General features: G+C 42.8%; 1 protein-coding gene across 2 annotated transcripts in view; it reads right to left on the bottom strand.

Annotated features, from left to right (window-relative positions):
• The window catches only part of ADRB2 (adrenoceptor beta 2), a 93,478-nt gene that overhangs the window by 59,679 nt on the left and 7,218 nt on the right, over positions 1 to 26,581 (bottom strand). The window contains exon 2 of one of the 2 annotated variants that reach the window (XM_061616882.1): positions 20,026 to 20,145. The exons of the other annotated variant lie outside the window; for it this stretch is intronic. Coding sequence (XP_061472866.1) covers positions 20,138 to 20,145 — 8 coding nt within the window. The 3' untranslated portion in view covers positions 20,026 to 20,137. Of the gene's footprint in view, positions 1 to 20,025; positions 20,146 to 26,581 lie in introns of those variants that run through there. 2 annotated transcript variants of the gene reach the window in all.

The raw sequence follows: 26,581 nt of genomic DNA on the forward strand, positions 1-26,581 counted from the left end.
GCTGCTTTTTGCTACAGAGGGGAAAAACATCCAGGCACTTGTATTGTGCCTGCATGTTTTTACTTCTGTGTCTAATAATCTGGGAATGTACAGTATGTGTCAAATTGGATCAAAGAATCAGCACAAGGGAAAGGGTTAACTCTAGATCCATAGCTTCAGTCTAAACTATCTCTGCCCTCACCTGAAGGCTATGTTTAGGAAAAAGAAAGAGATGTTGGGAGATCCAATCATGAATCTCCTACTTCACATGGAGTTTGGCCCTTGGGTATGCAGCAAATGGGAGTTCTTTCTCTCTTCTGAGATAGGAGAAACTTCTCCTTGGCTCCATAAAGACGTTACAGCATTACTCAGACTACAATCACCTAGCACTGAATGGCAAAGCTCTAACTTCCTGGCATCATGTGCTCTCCAAAGATCTAAACACATTGCAGGTTCACCATTTAATCAGTTTCTGGAAGAATTTGCCTCATGTCTATCTGCTTATCAAGGACAGGGAGCTTTTTGTTTGTAAATTTAGATCTCTTGAAATCCACTGCTTAATGCCCACCACAATAGAGCTTCTTCTGCAGAACAGGGTGAAGGAAAGGAGAAATGAGAGGCAAGCATTTCAGAATATCTTTCTGCCAAAGAGGGGCAGCTGTGATAAGAAAGGAAAAGGGATAGGGAAAAAAGACTTCAAGGGATCAACCATCCAGGGCCAGCCCTACCATTAGTCAGAGTGAGGTGACCACCTCGTGTCAGATACTGGGGAACAGTGATAAGGTGTTGAAGGAGAAAAATGTGTGTGGCACATTGCCTGTCTTGTGGCCCTTCAGCTAGCCCCCTGCCCTCAGATGTGGTGGTGGATGCAGCCTTGTGGTCCGTGTTGAAGAAAGATTGCTAGCTTCTGTGAGCAGAATAGGTGGACACCATTTTGTCCATCACCTCAGACAGCAAAATATCTTGGGCCCATCATGCAACCATCACGCCTCCCATTTCTTTTTTTAGAAAATAAGTCACAGTCTTAGCTTTAACAGATAGAATACACATGAACTGAACCAACCAGCCCAAGTAATCTGACTAAAAGTGCACTGTGCAATCACACCGGGTGAGCCATAAGCACTGGAAACAAAATGTACCCACATAAGATCAGTCTGTGGAGCCTTAATCTTCAGCAAGAGATTGCAAGAGCCAGTAATAAAAGAAGATTTAAAATGCTGTCGAGAAAGTTCAGGATATTTGGAAAGTCAGCAATCCGCACCTTTCTATCTTCAGGCTTTCTTCTAGCAGTTCGGTCCTTCATTACAAGTTTACATATGAGAGAGAGAGAGAGAGAGAGAGAGAGAGAGAGAGGAGAGGGAGAGGGAGAGGGAGAGAGGGAGAGGGAGAGAGGGAGAGAGAGAGAGATGTAAAGGCAGCTGCATAGATTGCGGTCTGTCAGGTCAGGTGCAAGTTCCAGAATCATCTCCTTCCTAGTGCTGAAGGTTCTAGTAACACCAGAGCTTTATTGTTATAATTAGGCCACCATGTAGGAAAAGAGTGGGAAACCCTTTTCAGCCCAAGAGACACAGCCTGTAACATACAAGCCCAACAGACACAGCCTGTAACATACAGACACACCCTTAACACACACACAGTCACAGACACATCCTTAACACACATGTATGCACTCACACAAGCACATAGGATTTGTGTTCGCTATAGTAAAATTCTGCACTACTCTTAGAGGAATTAAGAAATATATGAAAATTATTCTATCATCTTGATCCACACACCTCACCCCTGCCAAATAGATCCCCCCCACATCAAATATTAAATAATGACAGGTAGTAATGCCTGGACTGCATTCCCGTTCCTCACCAGAATATAAGGTCGGGCTGGAAACTCCCTGAGAACACCAGCCATTTGCAGCCTGCTGTTGTTTGTACAGATCTCTAAAGCAGAGTCTCTGCTACGAGATTTGGACAATTTTGTATCCCTGTAGAAGCTTCATATACTTGTGGTGGATGATCTGCATGCAAAAAATAGTGTGCATATATGAAACATCCCCTTTTTTGGATCAGGGGACATTCCCTGAGGATTCCAGAGGCAACTCTAGCATGTGATAACAAATACAAGGATGTTCACAAGGCTGGATGTTTATGAAGTTGGTGGATACAAAAGCCAGTTTTCTCTCAGTTGATGTATGTTATCTTTTCTTCAGTTTTGCCTCTCCAAGCCAAAACAAACTTAGCCGTGCTGAGAAACGGTGTCACTTCCTGTGATACCCATTATTGCTCTCAGGTTTGAGGCTGTTACGCACCAGCTCATGAGCTAAGTTCCTAGCCTTAATTACGCAGCTCTTCTACTTTTAAATGTAGCAGAGTTGCACACCCTCTTCCCCAGTTCTTCATCGCCACAGCGTGGTGCTGTACAGTTTGTCATCGCCTAGTGTTGCAAGTGAGATCTGACCACAGCTGTTACCTAGAGCCTGCTAAACACGTCAGCTGCAGACTCAAAAGGAAGAAGGGGTCCAAAAGGAACAGATCACATGTTATTCTTCTGGTGGCAATCTAAGGGCTCATCCAGACGACTGTAAAATGTGTGACATGATCGCTTTGTGTTTTCATTATTTTTCGGTCATCCATATGACACTGCGTGCTTTTGCGCATTTTCACGTGGTTAAATCTACTCCTGTAATACCACAAATCATGCGATTTGCTTTTTTAAACCGGGAATCATCCGCTGTACCTTCAGGCGCTTGGATGCAATACCTCAGACTTTACAGCTGTGGGCGTTTGATGGGCGGTTCTTGGGCGGTTCCCTATATCCCTTCCCTCATTCTCAGCCAATGTTGTGCATGTGCGCGAGTGTCCGGGGAAAGCCCGGGAAAAAGGAACCTATCAGAGCAATGGTGTGGTGTTGGGGGCTGTGATGTTCCTATATATTAGTGTATATATGGTAAGTGCTGGTTGTTTAGAGTATACATGGTAAGTAGTGAAAGAGGAGGGGGAGTGAATGGGCAATAGAATGCTTGATGATTGGCTGAATGTTTAAAATGGCTGACAGTATAAATGAAAGGATGACAGGTAAATCTGGGGGAATGTGAGGTGGTGAATTGTGGAATCTGGGGGAAGAAGAGAAAGAGTGGATTGCTTGGTGGGGTTTGAGAGAGTTTTTTGCCAGGAGAGCGTGAAGAAGGAGGGAGGTGGAGTTCGGATTAGTATTGAGTAAAACCATATGCTTATGTGCCTTAAGAAGAAATCTTGTTAATCTTGTTAGCTTTGTTATCTGTAATAAATACTTAATTTGATTTACCAAAGGCCTGATCCTTGGCTGGGGTTTCACAGACCAGAAGGGAGGGTAAGGTAATGACCAAGGCTGAAGGGGAACTGTAACAAATGGTGGCAGCGGTGAAGAGAATAACAATACCAGTATTCAGAGTCTCTGGGAATACTAGTATTGGGACGTTACTGGTGGTTGCCTAGCAGGGGGATCTGTTGAGATCTGTGCTAGAGGGGGGAGAGAAAACATAAGAGAGAGTGGTCCAGACTGGTGGAGTCCCTGGTGGTGCCTAGAGACAGGCAGTAACCACGAGCAGGTAGGAACCTGACAGGGAGAGCCAGGGAAGGACGCCTCACAGGGGCCCCCCCTGCAACTTCTACTGCGCAGATCCAAAAAAGCGCATTTGCGCAGAAGCAGCAACAGCAGTTAATTTTTAGCCAGCCTGCAAACTGGGCAGCTGCTCAGGGTGAGATCTGCAATTGTAGTTGTTTGTAAAGTTTTTCAAGGGAGAAAATATTTATCTTTGCCTAACCTCCACCTCCCACCCCTCAACCCCCACCCCATCAAATGCCCTTCTTGAACGTATTGGTCTTTGCTTCCAGGCATCCAGAGTCGAGGGAGAGGGAGGGAGAAGAGAAATAGAAGCTTTCCTCTTGGATTACAGACACTCAGGCACCCTTAGTCAATTTCGCTTTCCTGCCTGCAAGGCTACTCTCTTTGAGTCTTGTCAATTTCAACCACAGCCTGCAGGTTCTCTGCAGCCCAGCTGAGATGAAAGGCATACAGTCCCTTTTGCCAAATATGCAAATACAAGCAAAAAACCCACAGGAATGATTGGCATATAAGTAGTTTGCTAGAGCGTCTCAGCCACCCGCAACCATAGAGACTGGTGGTCTACCTTCCTAGACATGACACATCGTTACTTGCTGTTCTGGAGAAATAAGTGGAATTGCAATCAAGTGTATCTCCAGAAACGTTAATATGCATAAAGGTAGAAAAGCATACAGTCGGTTTTGCGAAATATCGCAAATACAAACAAACAAAAATACAGGAATTATAGGCATATAAGTGGTTTGCATTTTTCTTTTATCAGTGGGAACACCACAAAGCCTGTGCTGGTCGCTTCAGTGCAGATTGACACAGCAGCACGTGGGGCTGTTTGCCCGCATTCCCTGCCCAAGCCAAGAGCGGCCACCCTTGGGAGGGCTGTTTGCTTCCCTCAGGGGCAGCATTCCTGCCGCCGAGCCACATAACGGTCTGGGGCTGAACCCTGCAGTGAATGAGCCCAAGGGTTATGGGGGGATTCGCCTGGCGATTTCAAGCGCTGACCCCTTGCACTGCCCACAATCCCCCTGGATGGTCAGGGGCACCTGGAGACACCCCCACGGCCGGCGCTGCTCCAGAGTGGTGAGCGACAAGGAACTCCATTACAGCCACTACTACCAAACCATCAGGAAATTCAAGCTTTTGCGCTCGTACGTTCAAGCTCATGCACCTTGTTGTGCTTTGTTGCAAAGGGGGAGAGGAGCATACGTCATATTTTTGTGGACCAATTGGCTGATAGGGGGGAGTGTTATGGGTGGAGCTGGGAAAAAGCGAGAAGAAGTACGGGTCCTCTCACTGCATGTGCGGGTGCAAAAAAAGCGGGGTTTTATTGGGAAAGAGCGAACAAACAGGCAAAGTGAGGACTGTCAGATGACGAACCGGATATGGAAAACGTGGATTATCCCGTTCCGTTTGGATGAGCTTTAAAAGAAGTTCATTGTTCTATGCCACAGATGCAAATTTATACAGGGTTTCTATGCTGGACATACAACCCTTTTGCAAACCAAAGGGCCAACATATGCAATCCTGAACTGCATGCCAAGGCACTAAGTCTAAATCTACATGTTACTACTGCAAAGACTTCCAAGAAAGAGTTGTCAGCAACACGGGCTCAGTCATAGCTCAGTGATCATGCAGATCCTTTGCTTGATTCCAGCATGATGTGAATCAGTTCTAACTTTTCTGGTTACCTGGTAAGATGCTATCTCTGCACAGAGCACACAGCTGCTGCAGTCCTCAACATTTACCGCAGTTGATTGTCAGTAATTCTATTAGGAACCAGTTGCAATTCCAGTACTACAGATGTAATCCAGCCACTCTCAAAACCAAACCATAAAAACTAATGGAATGTTGCATTATTCTAGGTTGCTGATAGTGAACAACTGTGTACATCCATTGCTTTACTTCCCCTCCTAGAATTATCACATTGTTGAACTTTGGGGCTTGTGCCCCAATCTGCTCTGCATAGGGCCGGGCAGCTCATTCTGTCCTGTTTTTGGTCTCACTGGCACTCAGTCACTATTGGTCCACTGTGTGATATTGTTCCACCCCCTTATATCCCTTTCTATGCATTTTGTGTGCACTTTTTAATGTAAAATATGCCATTTTAATGTAAAATACACAATTTTCAATGTATTCACCAGTAAAAGGTACATTTTGTACATATCATTGGCATAAAATATTATTGCTGTGCACACTTTATGCTCACCAAAAATGCACCACAAAATTTGGGAAAGTGCGTAATTTGACTAGCAGTTGCATTCCAATTCGCAAACCAGTTTGGGAGCTTCAGATGAGGTCAATCCACTGTGAACAGCAGACCAAATGGATTCCTCCCCCATCTCTACTCTGGATACATGCCATTGGCATGAATATTATGGTGTGCAGAAGATATATATGGCCATTGTGCAGCTACTCTCTGGAGGCTTGCAAGGTGAAAGTAGCAATGCTCCATACTGGGAAGAGAAATGGGGATTTTTTGCACTCCCCACAACAGCCACCCATTTTGAGAATCTGTTATAGAGATGTGAGATTTTAAATGGGACTGCTGCAGACAAATGGTTTCAGCATTTCAGCCTTATACTCTTTTAGAATATCTCACAAGCACTAAAAAAAAAATTACTGAGAAGTAGTGTTTGCTCATCTAGCTCAGTTATATAAAAACCCTTTTGATCCATTGATTATTATAAATACCTATTGATCATGCTATCAGTTGTGCTACACAGCGTCTGCTTTCTGAGGTTTACAATCAATTGTGTCTCATTTGTTGTATTGTCTTCAGTGTGAACTGATTCTTAATTTACGAAAGCACTGTAAAACTTGACTCTAGAAACGAAAACTGTAATGAGGAATGAGAATTATTCCAAAATCTATTGCCTTGAAATGTTATTATGAAGACATATTTCATTATCAGTGAGACAGAGCTGGAGCTATTTTGTTCTATAAGTGGCCTTTGGAAAAATGAAATTCTTTGCTAGTCCTCAGACTGTTTTTGAAGGGAGAGCTGCATTTCTCTTGGTGGGATTTCATTTGGGGGTGAGATCTGAGAAAAATTCAAGCCTTCCCAGTTAGGAATGTGCCCAAACATTTAGGATGAACACTAGCAGAGCCAAACTGAGATCAGACTACGCCCACTTCCTGAAGAACCCATTTAGGGAGCTGGGTAATAGGCCTGGCTCAAACAGTGGCCCAGGTAGGGCAATGGCTGAGGGCCCAGGAGTGCAGAGGGGCCCCTCACTGGCCTCGGTGGAATGGGACCTGCTGTTTGTTGCCCACCCTATCCTATGCCAACAGACAAGAAGTGTTTTCCCCTGCTCTTTTTATCCAATTTGCAAGGGTGGAGGGAAAATACCATAGAGGATTAATACCATAGAGATGAAAAGCTAAACCCAGAGGGGCTCCTCAACTTGGCCACTGTCTCACTCAGTGCTGGTGTTGAGGAGATTGTCTAGGCTAGTTGCCTCCTAATCCCTGTGGTATTAACCCCTTAAATGCCCTCCAGCAAAAGGTCAGAGCAGTGGCAGCAGCTCTGAACCAGGGTGGATCATGAAGGAGCAAAGGAGGAAGAGGAGGCTTCCTTGCATGGTGTGCTGTACTGCAGGGCAAGCAGCAGGGACTTGGTGGCAGGAGTGGGGCTCTGGATCCATGGCAGGAATGCCCCCAATGCACTTGCAGGCAGAGGTTTGGCATTCCGGTCTCTCTCTCTGATTCCTCTGTCACCCAGTCTTTCTGTTCAGCTTTGTTTTACTTTAAAAGGGTGAGGCCAAGAGGGAGGAGGAGTGTAGTTTGAGGAGGAAAGCAAGAGGGTAAGGGGCCCCTTGATAGCCTTTGCCCATGGCCCCTAGAAACCTGGAGCCGGTCCTGCTGGGTAAGTCCACCAGGATCATGAAGATGTAGACTATGCACTGGGTTGCCAGAAGGCAAACTGTAGAAGATTAATTTAAAATACCAATTCAACAGTCATGTTGCAGCTTCTCCTAGCCCTCCCCACCCCGTTCCTTTTCCAGTCCTTTGATTTGGCATACTCTGCTGCCCACAGAGGCAAGCTGAATTCTAAGTGCACCACAAAGAAAGCAGGTGGTGGTGGTGACAGGATCAGGAACAGGCGGAGAGACATACAACTGGGCCAAGCAGGCAGGCTGTTGCAACATCTCTGCTCAACTGTTAGTCTTAAAATAAGAGTGAATTGCCAGGTTACAATTTGGTGACCCTATCTATGTTGTTTAACATAATTTACTCATCCTAAAGGAGCTGATCTTAAAGGTGGTTCAAAATTGGAATTTAACCACTGTAACGTTATCCTACATCACTTAAAAGTGCCTCCCCTCTCTGCTGGAAGGGTTCTGCAGAGAAAGGCTCTTTCACCCATATGTGGTGAAACTGAAGTTATAAAACTCTGGGACTCACTGTTTTCAGAAATGGAAAAGATTACAAATTTTAAAAATACAAAGAATTCCCAAAGTGGCTCTACTGAATTTGTTTCTGAATGAAAATTTGGCACTAAAGGATAAGCAGTTAATTATACAGCCACAAGAGTGGCTGTATACTATAGCCAGTGTGGATTTTTTGCATTCCGCAATGTTAAATTGAAAATATCCCCCCATGCCATTCTGAGGCTTCCCATAAGCTCATTTCAAAACAAAACCTTACAAAACTTAAAGTCCTGCACTCAGAAACACTTGCTTAACAACCCTCTAAATTTTTATGGTGATACACAAAACAGTCAGAAAAAATTGAGAATTCAAAGTGTAAAAAGAGAGAGAACCAGACTTCTTTTGAACTTTTTTCTGTCAGAGTTCTCATAATTGGTTGAAATTAATTAAACATCAGCCATGTTCACAGAGTACCTGTAATCCTATTACTGACCTTGCTCCATACTCTGACCTTAATCTTCTGCAGTTTAAAAGTTAAAAAGTGGTGAGTGGTGGCAACACCTGCAATCAGCCCAAATAACACAAACAAGACATGTGCTGTGCTGATTTAGCAAGGAGGAAGCAACAATATTGAGAAAGTTGATATAGTTCAGATAGTCACTTTAAATATGTTTAATTTACTTTGCAATTTACTTTAGTGACGTTTCCTATAGTAAATCATTTTCTTTTGCTTCTGTTTCTGTGAATATGTGAAGTATAGCAACACTTTGCAACATTAAAAAAAAGCTCCAAAAACCATTGTGGAATAATGACACTGACTATTCTGCAGAATAGTTTCTAATGAACATGAGGAGTGTCTCAGTTTGCACAAGATAAAACAGTGGGAGGTGAAATACATTCCAGCAAAATTCTAGGTGTGCTCTATGTTTTTAATTGACCATGCCCACCTTTCCTTAAGTGGGGTGGTTTAAGCATAGCAGGCTAAAAACATGCATCTTGGGCGGGCCCAGTTTGTTTTTTCCAACAGCTAGATTCGTTGCTTAGGTAGCAACATACTGTAATCAGTCTAATTTTACATCAAATTGCAGTTTCAGATTCAACTGTTAATGCATTCAAAATAGAAATAGAACATAACCTCCAGTTTGAAACACAAAAGGCTGTCTTCACCATCATATGACATTGATCAATAAAAAGGCTTTGAAATTAATAAAAATAAATTTGAATAGATTTCTAGGATGAATAATGGGAGAAATACAATTTTCTAGGTTAGATTTTCTGTAGAAACAGTAGTAACACAGGAAAGAAGCAAAGTAAGAAAAACACCAACAAATATACAAGAATGTAATTCTCCATCTTTGGAGATGGCAGGTGTTGCCACTACTCACCATATGCTCAGAGGCACATGTCACCAAATTCTTCCAAGCTACACAGGAAGTGGATTGGACTGTGAAAGACCAACCCAAGTTGTGTTTGCATTTTTATAAATTTGTAGGGCAGTACAATATCTCAGAGAGGAGGTCAGGTCTCCTGCTCTCCTGGTGCATTCCCTATAGTTGTCCATTTCCCCTGCTTTTTAAAGTTTGATAGAAATATCTGTTGGCTATAGGTACATTCTTAAACTGCAAGGGTTTTTGCCTATTAGTGGATTAGTTTTATGTTAGTTGCAGCCCGATCTCTTATTGCTCGATTTTGGAAGGACCTGGAAGGCACCTTCATCCTCTTGGGGTATGACAGAATTTGGCAGTTAGCATTAATAGAAAATCTTACACAAAAGATAAAGATTGCAAAAGGCAGAAAACAAAAGGACACATTTGTCACAGAATGATGGAGTTTTATTTCCTACACTAATGAGGCAGATAGCAATCTAAAGGTTCCCAAGGCTTTCCACAATTTATGGATTTTGTAAAGGTGAATACTCAATTTTCATGGTGATGCACAAAACAGTCAGAGAGAATAGACAGTTCAAAGTGTAAAAAGAGAGAAAAAACTCCAGAGCCCTTTTGGAACTTTCTCTGAGTTCTCATAATCTGTTGAAATTAATTAAAAATCAGCCATGTTCACAAAGTGCCTGTAATCCTAATACTGACCTTGCCCCATACTCTGACCTTCATCTGCTGCAGTTTAAAAGTTTAAAAAATGCCTGGCTGATTTTTAATTAATTTAATAAATTCTGGCTGGAAGCCAATGATAAGGGCGGGCATGCTCAGTAAGAACCAATTGTCAGAGTTCTAAAAGCTTCACAGCTGCTGGGCTTGGCTAATCAAGGGGCCACACCCACCCCAGACTTGATTTCACTTGAGACAGTCATGGCTTCCCTCAAAGAATTCTGGGAAGTGTAGTTTGTGAAGGGTGCTGAGACGAGACTCATGTTCCACTGAGAGAGCTTCAGTGGCCAGACTGGTTTAACAGTCAGCTACTCTGATTGAAGTCTGTGAGGGGAACTGGGTGTCTCCTAGCAACTCAGCACCCTTCACTAACTACACTTCCCAGGATTCTTTGAGAGAAGCCATGACTGTCCAAAGTGAAATAAAGGCCTGGTGTGGATGTGGCCAGGGTCAGCTTTGGTTTAAATTTGGGTGGGAGGCTACATGCGCCTGCTATAGAATAAAAAGGTGGGGGAAACTCTGAAAAGCAATGATACTGTTCACAATGTTTTCCTTTTGAAAAGGAAAGGGGCTTCCCTTCTGCCCAGTGCCCACCCACCCAATTTCATCTCCTCCCCTCCCCTCCCTGCCCCTCCCCCAGGTCAGTGTTGGACTACGACCTGGGAGACCAGGGTTCGAATTCCCACACAGCCATAAAGCACACTGGGTGACCTTGCACCAGTCACTGCCTCTCAGCCTCAGAGGAAGGCAATGGTAAAACTACCTCTGAATACCGTTTACCATGAAAACCCTATTCATAGGGTCAACATAAGTCAAGATTGACTTGAAGGCAGTCCATTTCCTTTTTCAAACATGATTGCACAAAAATAAATAACATTGAACTCAGTAAGTATGCAAATGATCAGACCTGATTTTCCCCTCCTTCCCCTCTCCTCTCCCTTCTTTCTCCTCCCCTGCCCACTCCAGCCCTCCCTCCCTCCTGGTCACTTTTACCTATCCTAACCATGACTGCATGGGAGTAAATCACACTGAATTCAATAAACATGCAAATGATCAAACCTGGCCTTCTCCCCCTCCCCCTCCTGCCTGCTCCCATCCCAGTCCTCCCCTCTGCATTTCCTCCCCTCCCTCCTCCTCCCCTCCCCATCCCCTGTGGTCAGTTTCATCTATCCTAAGCATGATTGCAGGGGAGTAAATCCCACTGAACTCAATAAGCATGCAAATGATCGATCCACTCTCAGTAAATTTGCACAGGATCCCATTTCTTACTTCCCGGATTAAAAAGCAGAGAAATTCACTAATAGGCAAAAAACCTTGCAGTTTAAGAACATACCTATAGCCAAGAGATATTTCTATCAAACTTTAAAAAGCAGGGAAATTGCACAGCTATAGTGAATGCACCAGGGTAGCAGGAGACCTGACCTCCTCTCTGAGATATTGGACTGCCCTACAAATTGGTCAAAATGCAAACACAATTTGGGTTGGTCTTTCACAGTCCAATCTACTTCCTGTGTAGCTTGGAAGAATTTGGTAACATGTGCCTCTGAGCATATGGTGAGTGGTGGCAACACCTGAAACGAGCCCAAATAATAGAAAGAAGACATGTGCTGTGCTGATCTTGTTTTAGCAGGGAGGAAGCAACATTATTAAGATAGTTGATATAGTTCAGATGGTCACTTTAAATATGTCTGATTTACTTTGCAATTTTAGTGAAGTTTCCTATAGGAAATCATTTTCTTTGGTATCTGTTTCTGTGAAAATGTGAAGTACACTTTGCAGAATTTACACTAAAAAAACTCCAAACATAATTGTGGATTTATTTTTTTATTATTATTATTTTATTACATTTGTATACCGCCCCATAGCCAAAGCTCTCTGGGCGGTTTACAACAAATAATGGCACTGACTTCTGCAGAATAGTCTCCAGTGGACCTCAGGAGTGTCTCAATTTGCACATGATAAAACAGTGGGAGGTGAAATATATTCTAGCAAAATTCTACGTGTGTTCTATTTTTTTAATTGACCATGCCCACCTTGCCTTAAATAAAGTGGTTTAAACATAGGAGGCTGAAAACATGCATCCTCTGTTTTCCAACAGAGTCATTGCTGAAGTAGCAACATATTGTAATCAGTCTGATTTTACATCAAACTGCAGTTTCAGATTCAACTGTTAATGCACCCAAATTAGAAATAGAACATAACCTCCAATTTGAAACACAAAAGTCTGTCTTCACCATCGTATGACACTGACCAATAAAAAGGCTTTGAAATTAATAAAAATAAATTTGACAGAGATTTCTAAGATGAATAATGAGGGAAATAAAATTTTCTAGATTAGATCTCTGTAGAAACATTAGTAACACAGGAAAGAAGCAAAGTAAGAAGAACATCAACAAACATACAAAAATATAATTCTCCATCTTTGGAGATGGCAGGTGTTGCCACCACTCACCATATGCTCAGAGGCACATGTTACTAAATTCTTCCAAGCTACACAGGAAGTGGATTGGCCTGTGAAAGACCTTAAGGCTGGGTATAAATAAACTAATAATAATAATAATAATAATAATAATAATAATAATAATAATAATAATAACAACAACTCAAATTGTGTTTGCATTTTGACAAATTTGTAGGACAGTCCAATATCTCAGAGAGGAGGTCAGGTCTCCTGCTCCCCTGGTGCATTCACTATAGCTGCCCAATTTCCCTGCTTTTTAAAGTTTGATAGAAATATCTCTTGGCTATAGGTATGTTCTTAAACCACAAGGTTTTTTGCCTATTAGTGAATAGCTTATAAATTACCTGGAATTCATGTACACTATGAAATCAAGGCATATGAAAGTAATAAAAGATTCCTAGGAAGGGACTCCTTGAAGAAAACTTTTTTTTCTTTTTACTCGGCTATTTTTTAAAAATCCTTTGGGCATGTGAGTCTGGCTTGGCCAAATACTTCCAGAGAATCTGTGGTTGAGTAGGGAGTTGAATTCAGCTCTCCCATAACCAACTCCAAAACTCTACCATCTAGATTACACTCACTTTTTAGAACTATATTTAAAGATCAAGGATGGAATCATGTTTATGGACTTGTCTTGGGAGTTGCTAAATGCTTTCTTTCCCATGCACAAACGGCCTCTGATTGTGGAGCATTCTGTTGAAAACCAGCCCTCCAAAAAGGAGATATAATTAGAAAGTTGCCAATTGTGTGGGTTTGATACCACCTAATTAAAAGCTTTGTGGTTTGGTTTTGTATGTGTGTGTGTTTCAGAAGAGTAAGAGTTGAAATCTGTAAGGCGTGTCTAGGATAAATGCATGCCTTTCATGGCTGCACTCCTCAAGCAGCTTTCAAGTGGCATGAAGAATGTGAAATGGCTCCACTGTGACAATCAGGGCTGGGTCTCTGGTGAGTAATTAACGCATAGAGCAAACAGATACATGCACACCCACATATAAGCACATTTTTTTAAAAATGAGCAAAATTATTGGTGCTTTCCAAAGGATATATAAATTCCCCCATGACAAATGAATAACAGGTACCTGTTTTTTGTGAAGTGCTAAAAACTGATTTTCTGCAAAGGTTGTCCAGGGTGGTACAAATCAGCCTTACGTTTGGAAACTCCTTTGTAGACTCTAGAACACTTTAGCAATTGGCACATTTACCCTTTATTGAACAAACTGACTCCTGATAGTCAAAAGAGGGGCTGGCCCAAAGAATTTTTCTGTCTCAGACAAAGGACAATATGATGCCTTTTCCATTTTACCGGACTAGCAGTTGATTCTGACTTCAACACTGGCACTGAGACAGCATCCTCCACTGCACCAGAGGTAAGCAGGAAATGCTAGACAGGCCAAGTGGTATACACAGCTCTGTCCTCCAACACCTCATCGCCTATGCCCATTTTACCAAATTCATCCAAGCTACACAGGAAGTGGATTGGACTGTGAAAGACCAACCCAAATTGTGTTTGCATTTTGACCAATTTGTAGGGCAGTCCAATATCTCAGAGAGGTCAGGTCTCCTGCTCCCCTGGTGCATTCACTATAGCTGCCCAATTTCCCTGCTTTTTAAAGTTTGATAGAAATATCTGTGGGCTATAGGTACATTCTTAAACAACAAGGTTTTTTTGCTTATTAGTGAATTTCTCTGCTTTTTAATCCGGGAGGTAAGAAATGGGATCCTGTGCAAGTTTGCTGAGAATGGATCGATCATTTGCATGCTTACTGAGTTAAGTGGGATTTACTCCTCTGCAGTCATGCTTAGGATTGGTAAGACTGACCATGGGGACAGAGGGCTGGAGCAGACAGGGGAGGAAGAGGAAGAGGGGAGGGGAGGAAGAAGGGAGGAGGAAGAGAGAGGAGAGGGAAAGGAGGGGAAAGGCAGATCTGATCATTTGCATGCTTACTGAGTTCAGTGGGATTTACTCCCGTGCAATCATGGCTAGGATAGGTAAAACTGACGATGGGGGAGAAGGAGGGGGAGGGGAGAGTCGAGGGAAATAGAAAGGGGGGAGAAGGGAGCAGAAAGAGGGGGAGGGGGAGGAGGGGATTGGAAGGGGAGGGAAAGGGATGAAGGAAAGGGGAGCAATGGGGCAAAAGGGAGGTGATGGGAGGGGAGGGAAGTTTGATAAGATGCATGCTTATTGAGTTCAATGGGATTTACTCCTGTGCAATCATGCTTGAAAATGAAATGGACTGCTTTCAAGTAGATTCCAACTTACGGCGACCCTATGAATAGGGTTTTCACTGTAAGCAGTATTCAGAGGTGGTTTACCATTGCCTTCCTCTGAGGCTGTGACTGGCCCAAGGTCACCCAGTGAAGTTCATGTCTGTGTGGGGATTCGAACCCTGGTGTCTCAGGTCGTAGTCCTAGGATAGGTAAAACTAACCATGGGGGAGGGGGAGGAGGAAGAGGAGGGGAAAGGAGGGTATTGGAAGGGGAGGGAAGGGAGGGATGAAGGAAGGGGGAGGGAAAGGGCAAGAGGAAGAGGAGAGGAGGGCAGATTTGATTGTTTGCATGCTTATTGAGTTCAGTAGGATTTATTCCTCTGCAATCATGCTTAGGATAGGTGAAACTGACCTGGAGAAGGGGCAGGGAGGAGAGAATGAGGGCAGGAAGGGGAGGGGGAGTGCAGGAAGTGGGAGAAGAGGGGGAGGAGAGGAGATTGGATTGGTGGGCACTGGGCAGAGGGGAAGCCCCTTTCCTTCCAAAAGGATACTAGTGAATAGTATCATTCTTTTTCAGGGTTTCCCTCACCTTTTTATTCTACAGCAGGCACATGTAGCCTCCCACCCAAATTTAAACCAAAGCTGTCCCTGGCCACATCCACACCAGACCTTTATTTCACTTTAGAAAGACACGGCTTCTCCCAAAGAATCCAGGGAAGTATAGTTAGTGAAGGGTGCTGAGAGTTGCTAGGAGATACCCTGTTCCCCTCACAGAGCTACAATCCTCAGAAGAGTGGCTGACTGTTAAACCAGTCTGGCCACTGGAGCTCTGTCAGGGGAATAGAAGCCTCCTCTCAGCACCCTTCACAAACTACACTTTCCAGGAATCTTTGGGGGAAGCCATGACTGTCTCAAGTGAAATCAAAGTCTGGTGTGGGTGTGGCCCCCTGATTAGAGAAGCCCAGCAGTTGGGAGTCTGGCTTTTAGAATACTGACAGTTGGTTCTTACTGAGCATGCCCAACATTATCATTCAGTTCAATGCAAAATTTCTTAAATTAATTAAAAATCAGCCAGGCATTTTTTAACTTTTAAAATGCAGAAGATGAAGGTCAGAGTATGGGGCAAGGTCTAATAGGATTATAGGTACTCTGTGAACATGGCTGATTTTTAATGAATTACAACAGATTATGAGAACTCTGACAGAAAAAAGTCTAAAAGGGGTCTGGTTTTCCCCCCTCTCTTTTTACACTTTGAACTCTCGATTCTCTCTGATAGTTTTGTGTATCACCATGAAAATTTGGAAGGTTGTTAAGTAAGCGTTTCTGAGTTCAGGACTATAAGTTTTGTAAGGTTTTGTTTTGAAATGAGCTTATGGGAAGCATCAGAATGGCATGGGGGTATTTTTGATTTAACATTGCGGAATGCAAAAAATCCATGCTGACTATAGTATATAGCTACTCTTGTGGCTGTATAATAATTATCAGACTCTGACATACATAATAAGCAATTAGCTATAAAACTGATATTTTTTGTTGTCCCTGCCTCCCATCTCATAAGTACAACTATGCAAAAGAAACTTTTATAAAATGAATAAATAAGAAAATAGTTTCCCCTATGTACTTTTGCTGGTTTCCAGCAATATTGTGCAACCTCTCAAACATAATACACTTCTACTGAGAAGGTATAATCTGAGTAAGTGTCCCATTCTGCGATAAGAAGGCTTTTAATTGAGCTGATTTGTTATTACTTAAAAAATAGGTCTCATTCACTGAGAAAGTGAATTTACTGCTCTGCTCTGCTTCTCTTGTGACTTTAATCAAGTTATTCTTTCAAATTCCTACCCTGACAATTGATGCTTGTTATTTCACAGAGCTATTCTAGGGGAAATGGCATTTAAAACAGTGGATTCCAATTCCATTCTTTCCAACAGTGAAACCCGATCAGTCTTCACAGTGTCGGCAGACTGACCAACATCATGTTCTCTTGATTGCCAGCTTTCAACCATCTACTAAGGTTGCTATCTCATATTTTTAAAACATATTTTTAAACATCTTAATGCAATGGCTGATAAGACAGCCATGGCTCCTCCCACCCTGGTCCTGCTGTCCACCACCCCACCATCACCTACTCCAAGATGTATCACAAAGCAGGTGAAGTAGGAGGTGGACTACAAGACTGGCGAGCAAACAGGCCAAAGGAACTGCTGTTGGATTGTCACCCACTGACAGGGCTGGCTCCAGGAATGCCAGGGCCCTTGGCCATCAGCTTCCCCTGGGCCCCAGCGTGTGTGTGAACATGCATTCACGTTCGCGCGCAGCCCAGCCCACCCCCACCTACCTGTCTCCTGTCTTTTACTAGTGCCATTAACCAAGATGGCAGCCGTGGTTTCCCTAAGGGGATGAAGCCTCTGCCGCCATCTTTGTTAATGGCACCCATGGATGCTACGCGCACATCTCTGCCATCAACTAAGATGGCGGCAGGGGCTTCGGTACGTTAAGGAAACCGCGGCTGCCATTTTTGTTAAGGGCAATGGTAAAAGACAGCAGACAGGTAAGTGGGGAGATGTGGGGGAACGTGGGAGGGGCGTGGATCATGGAAGGGGAGCGGAGGGGTGGCAGAGGGGGCCCCTGTAGCTCCAGGGGCCGTCGGGCCAGTGCCCAACCTGGCCACCCTTTAGAACTGGCCCTGCACACTGAACTGGGAGACTTAAACAGCTGCATGTAATGTCTGGGTTGAAAGTTGGAATGGATGAATCTGGCGATTTCAGTTTCTCACAGTTTACAATTTTTCCACTCTTCAATTCTTCACATTTCTACATCAGTTTGCAATTATAAAAAAGGCTCATGAAAATGCATCAGTATTTTAGAGTACATTTCTCCTAATATAAGTATTTCAGCATTTAATTTTGCCTAATATACACATTTTTGCAAAGCACTTTTTCACAAATATATGGATTTTTATGCACACTTTATTTTATGAATTTTTGTACACATTGCTTGGCTGGAGAACAATATTGCAAAATTTGGAGAGGTATGAATTTTGAAAGATTTATTTATGTATTTAATTTATAAAAATACTTATATACCACAATTTCATTTTGAAAAATCAAAGCAGTTCACAACATTTATCTACCTATCTATCTTCACAAACACACAACCCACACAACAATTAAAATTACAAATCACTAGCTATTACAGAAATTATTTTACTTGTCTGAATAAAGCTGGTGGTGTGAAAAAGTTTTCAACAAACGCTTAAATGTTACAACAAAAGGATGGCTATGTTCCACTTTGCGTATTGTTTTGGAAAGTGCAAATAGGGTCACCTTTAAATGTGAAATGAATCAAATTTCTTCATCCTTAAATGCAACTGTAGCATCTACCTGCCAGGGAGGCAAAATTGCAACAGCAGTAAACATTCTTATCTGGAAAGAGACAGATAGCTACCATTCTAGAGTGGAAATTTCAATACTCACATGAAAATGAATACTTTAAGCCAACTTTGATGAAGAAAGCAAAGTCCAAGCGGCCCATATTTCGGGTGTGAATCAGGGATAGGTCACTTATAATGCTACTGAGTGGCATTTTAAGGTCAGATATGGTAAGTGTTATTTCCATGTTTAAAGTAGGCTCTTCAAATCTGTTGGGAGTACCACAGATTCAGCCCAAAATAGTTAGCTTTGAAATGTTGTTTTAAGAGAGATGGGTCAGATTTTGGCACCTTTAAGGAACTGCCAGAGCCAAGGACTTACCATAGGGACAGGCAACATGGTGCCCTCCAGATGCTGTTGGACTGCAACTCCCATCAATCCTAGCCAGCATGGCCAATGGTCAGGGATGATGAGAGTTACAGTCCACAACATCTGGCGGACATTATCATATGACTCCTCCAGACTATGCAGCGTGCATTTCTCACACACTCAATAGACTCTGTGAGGAAGATATGTTGGCACATAAGAGTTTATTTATGATACTTTGTTCACACATTTTGAGAAAAGTGCAGGTGATGCTTTCTTGGCAACCTAGCAAAAGTACAGTGTGCATTTGGGAGGGGGGATTGGGTGAGCTTGATTTGGGGCAATTAACAGACAGTCCCATATTAACTGATCTCATAAGGGCTGGATAAACCACATAGATTAACAAGAATCAGATAGAGCACATGATGAAGAAAAGAAGATATGAAGAGACTGTGAGATAGAAGACTGTGGACTGGAAAGGGAATGGCAAAATTAGAATGGAATGGTCAGAAAGATTTTCCTTGATGCCAGATTGTCCAATAGTTTATGAAATCTAAACTGCTGAAATATACACAGGCAGGAACTAAATGCTAGAAGCATGATATTAGCATTGCTTTCATGCAATGGCAAAACCTGGCCTTTTTGGAAGACAACAAATAAATACACAAATCAAGTGTTGGATAAGAGCAAGATTTGTTTTGATTTTTTTTAAAAAACAAACATCCTGGCATCAAGTATTTTTGGGTATAAATTTTGTCAGCAGTTCTTTTCCGCAGCATTCAGGCTGTTCCTGATATACCTTCAAACTTTAGGTGAGGCTTATGTGGCAGTATGGATGCTGCTGCCAAATAGGATTCACACGCACATGAAGCCCACAACACTTCCTTTTGGATGGAAGAGGCCTATATTATTATGCTACATTTACTTCTGTTAGCAGCTTTAGCGGTTGAGTTTGCAGACTTTAGTGGGTATGATTGATGTTTTATATAACTGATGGTATTAGTATTATTTATTTATTTATTTTATGCATTGCCCACCTTTTTTCCAAGGAGCTCAAGTCAGTGTACAAGGTCCTCCACTTGATTTTATCCCTGCAACAACCTTATGAGCAAGGTTAGACTGAGTGTTGGGGCTAGCTCAAGGTCACCCAGCAAGAGCTTCAGGGCTGAGTGAGGATTTGACCTTGGGTCTTCCCAGTCCTAGAGACTTTCCAGCCCACTACACCACACTGCCTCACCCTCCCCTCCGACCATCCAAGATGCTGTGTTACTTGTGAGGAAGGCATTAATTTTGCATGAACATACAGCTCCTCGACTTAGCTAGTCTTCTAAAATGTTTTCTTTATTTCCTTAAAACACCATTCTGCCTTTCCCTTTTGTTCTCTTGCCCATTATTCTTAATAAGGTTCTTAAAATTGGCTGTTGGGGTCCTTGTGTGCATTTGTTCCAGACTCAAAGGGATAATTTTCTTTCATGTGCCTAGACCACGTGATTTGTAGGATTTGACAGAGAACAGCAAGCTACCTTGGGCTCTGCTGAGAGATTGGTGAATGCTGGATGTTTCACTTCTGCCTGAGGTCTGAGGGAAGCACAAGGGAAGTGTGGTGGCAGTCTGCCTGTTGGCCTCTTTGCCCAGCTGGCCTATCCAGTCAGGCATTTGTGGCAAGGAAGGAGGAAAATCTTTTCCTATCCTACTTTTCTGGAATTTAGAAACAACAAAAATAACAAATTAACAAATTGTATAACAAAATACAATTAAAAACCAATACAATGCACAAAATAGTAAAATAAAAATAAGGAGCAATAAAACTTAAAGGCAGCAGTTGTAAGAGCAGCAGTCATAAAAACAGCTTAAAAGTACCAGTCACAGATATTCCTTAAAAACAAACATCAAAGAATAACTACATGTTAAAAGCCTGCTGAAATACAAATCTCTTCAATAGAGATCTAAAAGGAGGAGGAGGCAGGAGTGGGAAGGAGCCTGACAGCTCTTCATTAGGAGGGCACTGCACAGTTTTGGTGCCTCTGCCTTCACCACAGGGTAGGCCCTGTCTCTTGTACCTGCCCATCTGATCGATCCCACATGTGAAAGAAAGCAGGGCCCCTCTGACCTTAGACTCATACACAAGCAGGTGGTTGTTATATGCCTGAATTAAGGTCCATAAATTTATTTATTTATTTATTTATTTCATTAAACTTATAGACCGCCCCATAGCCGAAGCTCTCTGGGCGGTTCACAAGACATAAAGCCAGGAAAGAGGTATTGGGATAGGGAAGCTTTTTCAACCTAAAGGCCATGTTTCCTTCTGGACAACCTCCTAGGGGCTGCATAACATGCCTGTGGTGGACAGGGTCAGGGGGAAAAGTGGGTGGAGCAACTATCATACATTTTATCTTTGTACAATAGGCTAGTTTCTATCCACACATACACGTCTCTATCCTCCACGCAGGCAAGCAAGAGGCATTATTAAAGTTCAAGGACACACTCCAGCCAGGCAAAAGAACTCGAGGAGGATGCAAAGCAACGCCAGTGAGGCGTATGACTTGGGCAAAGCATGTGCAGCTAGGGAGCAGGTGCAACTTGGGAAGAGTCCAGACAGCCAAACAGGCCTAGAAGGCAGCATTTGGCCTGAGGTTCCCCATCCCTGTTCTATGTAGACGACAACCAAAAGTCAATGAGATTACACAAGGTTCATCTGGAACCCAAGGAGCAGAAATTGAGAACTGAATCTTATCTTTTCAGAATCTAGGGGAGTTGGGATAGCACAAAAAAGGCTCTATTTGCAAGTTGACCCAAAGCAAAAACTGGGCTTAAGCATATAATATGCTGACAGTACCAACGTGCCTATTGCTGCGGAGTCAGCTGCTAGATTTCTCAACTTATCCCATATCTCCTGGAATTTTTGCAGCCACTATCATGAGGGCACAAACTCACAGAGAAGAACATCTCAGTATCTTATGTTAGCATAAGAGGAGGGGAGAATGTGATCCTCTTAATGTTGTAACTTCAGTAAACTTCAGCAAAACATGACTCAGGAAGTTTTTTTTTAACTCTGTGCACTACATTATGAAACTGATGATGATGATGCAAGAAAAAGGACTAATTCATGTGAAATATTTTCACATAGTTATGGACCCAGTCATTGAACAATCATGGATCAACCACCAATGATGGTGTTTGCTCTTAGCAATCAGCCAGGCTTTCTGGCATTTTGTGGTTTGTGGTGTATAAGCATTGTGCTAGTGCTCACTCCCCAATATGCTCCTGCTTCACTCCTCCCCAGCAGTCAGCACAAGTGGGATAAACAAATCAGGAAGTCTTGGCTTCCTGTTACATCTGAACCAGAAATCATAGTTTGTTGCTCCCTAATAAGTCATGATCAGCAAACCAACAACAATCCATGGCTTAAGACTGGCTAGTGATTGTGGCTTGTTACGGAGACATAAACCACAAGTTTATTTACCTGGTTGAGATATAATGGGAAGCCACGTGTTGCTGGATTGTTTATCCTGCTTATGCCAGGGGAAGAGTGAAGTGAGAGCACCATCATGCTGCTAATTCCATATAAACCATTGTAAACCAGAAAGTCTGGCTTATCATTATATGAGAATATAGCCAAAGAGTCAAGCATGGACTTAGTGCAGCCTAGATCTGAGCAACCATCCACCCGATTGCATTACCTCAAACTACAGCTCTAGGTAGATGATCAATCAGGGTAGAAATACACATACGAGGGAAGAGTACTGAACCTGGTGACCTTACTTCCCAGACTCCATACACTGATGGTAACTTCTACATAGAGGTGTGTGTATATGCCCACCCTCTTCCCTCTCAGTGGGCACAGACTCCAAAGAATGATTTTGCAGGGATCAGATTATGCGTGAATGGCCTACATACTGAAGAGTATATACTTAGAGATCTGTACAGACGTTGTCAAAATCTGGAGGTTGAAGTACAGTCAGCAAGCAGACCACCCCTTCCACATTTTGACCCAGTTTGACGATTTGTACAGGGCTCGCATGCTGACAGTAATGCTTGTAGGATAGCTGTGAGATTACAGATGGCCTCAGAGACAGGATTTGCAATTAGATCCTGATAGCGTAGCTGCACCTGAGAAAGCAGAATTGGCAATGTATACCTCCAGGAGAGAGGCTGCTTTGTTTCCGTGGCTTGTAAATCATAGCTACAAGATCTTTGCCAGATACATACAAGATGCATGGTTCCAAAATTTCCCAGCCACAGCTAGTACAGTCTCATTCACTTCTCAAAGACTGAATAAGAATTAGTGTAGGGCTTCTGATGGCACACTACAGTATAATATGGATTTCCCCCTACACACACACACACAAAGTGCCCCTCATCAGGAACAGCTTCAGCTTCAATTACATTTTCAAACTACAGACCAGGTTGCACATGCTGATGAATGCACCTCACCAGGCAAAGCATGCTTCCCTCAGCAATGAATAGTTTATACCAGGAATGGAGAACCAGTGGTCCTTTCAATGTTATTGGACTCCAGCTCACATCAATACCATCCAATATGGCCAACAGCAGATGGGAGTTGTTGTCCAGCAACATCTCAAGAGCCACAGGTAGGTTCTCCCATCCCTATAAATGAATCACAGTTCTAAACATTGTAGAGTGGTTCCGTTACTCCCTGCACTATACTCCTTCTGATTTTTCTGTAGCACAGAACATGGTGACTGTTCATGTAGAGTCAAATGACAAAGGAGATATGATTGTGTTCCTAGCTATGAGTCAATTTGAAATATCAACAGCTTGCTGGGCACGAAAACTATGCCCACACGCTTTCTGCTGTGGTGGCTTTCAGATTTAGGACAGTCCCTTTTGTGTTTCAATATGAAATGCTGTCTGACCCTAGGAATCTGTTTAGTAAATGGGATTTTCCACTGTACATAAAACTGAAGCCTCTGTGGAGCCACATTCTAGAAGCTGTACCAGCAAGCACCAACAGATGTTGACACATTAGAAAATACTTCATGGAGCTTGCTGATGTTCTGGATTCTAGAATGTGACTCACCAAACAGCATATATAGCCTTTCATCCACCATTGATTACAACATGCAGCTCCTTGAGGTTCCATAGATACAAAAAAATGGGAGATCTAATCAAGCAGAACAGTGAAAAATTGAATATGTATAAAATGGTTTTTTTAAAAAACGTTTGTTTAGGCAAAAAGTATTCTGTATGTTTGTTTTTATAAATGTGTTGATTCTATCTATATTCTGACAATTTTATTATGTTTACTGTGTTAAAGTTTGTTTTTATTACTATTTTTAATTCATTCTTTATATACTCTTATGTAAACTACTTAGAAGGCCTTTTTTATTAAGCGATATGTAAATCTTGTTAAATAATTTTTTTAAAATGTGTGCTATACTTGGTAGAGTGTCACACTAGAACTGGAAAGACCTGAGCTGAAATCCCCACTTAGGCTGCAATCCAATACACACTTACCTGGGAGTAAGTCCCATTAAATCCAATGGAGCTTACTTCTGAGCAGACAAGTACTAGATTGCAGCCGAAGCCATGAAGCTCACTGGGAGACCCTGGAACCAGTCACTCTTCCTCAGCCTAACTGCAGCTGACAAGGTTGTGAAGATAAAATGGGGAGTGAGGGAGAATTTTATATGTTGCCTTGAGTAACTTGGATATAGACAGGATACAAATGTAATAAATAATTCTATCTGTAATAAAGACTGGCGCTGACACATTTGCCAGCAAATGCAAATCAGGCTGCAGTCATATACTCACCTTGGAGTAAGTCTCACTGAATTCAGTGGGGATTACTCTTAAGTAGACATGTATAGGTTTGCACTAAGTCTTCTTTAGAGCACCCTGAAATACTGATGCAGAGTGAACATGTTTGTATTTCAGTGTATGTGTGCTATACTGCATAACAGTAGCCTATACCTAACCGAGTGATGTGGGTTTTCTGGAAAATTTTGAATTAGAAAAATTTGCCGGGGGGGGGACCTATGCAAATTAAGGTGTTTGCATCAGAAAAAAAAATAATTTTCCCCAGAGGGTGATCTAATATAGCATGTCCATCTTACTTGTTTTTAGTAAATAAAGATAAAACCTTTGAAACTGCAAAGCTGGCCTAATATTGTATCAGCAGTTGGCATCCATTCATTGTTATTAATCAACTTATGAAACAGAACATTTCCCACAGAAAAAGAAAACCCCTGGAAAATTTTCTGCCCCATACCACTGACATACAACCATATGCTGTGTAAAACAGGCTTCATTAACAAACATCGGCTGATCTTGCCAAGTCCCAGGCTCTCACCCTGTATCAGATTTCAGTGCCAGGACAGTCTGTTATTGTTTATCTGAAGAGAAAATGTTTTTGTTGACTTGGCAACTTTTCTCAATTGTGTACCCTTCTAGTGTCATTATTCCACGAGACAGGGTCAAACTTTGTACCAAGGTGAAGCAGTACACTGGCCCTGCTGATGACCTCAAAATGGACAAGAAGAGAGGCACCAATCAGTATCACTAAAACAAAATGAAGTGCTCTGCCTGCTGGTTGAGCATGATGATTGGAATCCAGCAAAGAGCAAGGCACTTCTCATGTTGAATGCTGCTGGGCGAAGCTCCCTCAATCTGAGAGACCAAAAGAAAAATATATGTATGTCCACCAGAAATAGTTATGAGCACTGCCAGAAAAGAAATGAAAGCATGGAGGAAGTAATGGGTGTGGAAAGGGGATTTAGCAGAAAGGGACGATGATCTGCCCCCCCCCCCAAAAAAAAGTCAAAAGAAATCCTCTGTGATCCCAAGTGGAGCGGTTTGGAGCCAGATTTCTACCAGTTTATTGGATTATCCCCATATTAAGTAAACCCAAATTTACAGGGGAAGAGAGACTGGTGCTGTTTGAGGGTAATGTCATGTGGACCCAACCTGCGCTTCTTAGCAATAAGGCTAGAAGATGAGTGTTTGTGCTGCTCCCTCAAACTTCCACATCTCTTCTTCAGTGTAGAAGTTAGCTGTGTTCCTGATTCACAGCAGATTCCTCTTCTTCATGTGGCTCTCAGTGGTAAATAAGGCCCCCCAACAAGACATGCATTTCTCAAAGTGCTTTTGGAAAGCATGGTGTTGCATTTTACAGTGCCCCAGAGGACACAGTGGGCCTAATATTTTGTTCATTTAGGAATTTCCTCTCCTTACGTTCTCTCTTATATAATGCCTACCCATTCTTAGTCTCCCTTTCTTTTATGGGTGCAGTCTGAAGAGCACAGGGAGAAAGGGATGCAATCCAAATCCCCTTTGCATCAGGTAGCAGAGGGGAATGGATTGGTAAAGGTGCCGCTCCACCCAGCCCTACTGCCCCCCCACCTGTGGAGTGGTGGCCGTGTCACTCTGCTAGTGCAGAGCTCTCCCTTTCATCTGCTGAACATGCAGGCGGATAGAAATTCTACCAGTGGCATTCCTGCCGGCAGCAAAAAAAACCCCTCAAATGGGGTGTTCTGGGGGCATGGAAGGACTGTCACTGAATGGAGAACCAATCCCACTGCCATCATGTGAAAACAGTGGATGCCTCCTCTGCCCCCGCCCATCTTTTGTCCTGCATGTGCAGTAGGGCTGTAGATGTGGTGGTGGCCCTGCTCCTCCATTAAACCCTGCTAGGCCTCAGTCAAGGTTTGGATTGTGCCCTAAGCCATTTATTGGGACCTACCTTTGAGTAAACATAGAGGGGGCCCATGGCTCTTCGGCAGAGCAAGTGCTCTGCATGCAAAAGCTCCCAGGTTCAATCCCCAGCATGTGCAAGTTGGGCTGGGAGAAACTCCCTGTTTAGGGACAGGTGGCATATTTCGTAATTACAATACAAGCCAATCCATACGTGTTCAGAAGTTCCACTGTGTCCAGTGGTGTTTATGCCCTTGTAATTTCATTTAGGATTGTAGCATTAGGGTAAATGAGGAGATACAGGGGGCAATCCATGCTTTCTTTCCTATTCTTTTCCTATCCTCTGAGCCTATCCCTTAAGCATACTTGACAAATGGAACGGAGAACTGTCTGACAGTTTCGCCTGTACAATTTCCCCTCCAAAGCTTGCAGCTACATGTCCTTCCTCTTTGCATCCAACTTCAGGAAGGGCTGGGCTTTT

The sequence above is a fragment of the Rhineura floridana genome, chromosome 3 (genome assembly GCF_030035675.1).
Source record: "Rhineura floridana isolate rRhiFlo1 chromosome 3, rRhiFlo1.hap2, whole genome shotgun sequence".
Classification (NCBI taxonomy): domain Eukaryota; kingdom Metazoa; phylum Chordata; class Lepidosauria; order Squamata; family Rhineuridae; genus Rhineura; species Rhineura floridana.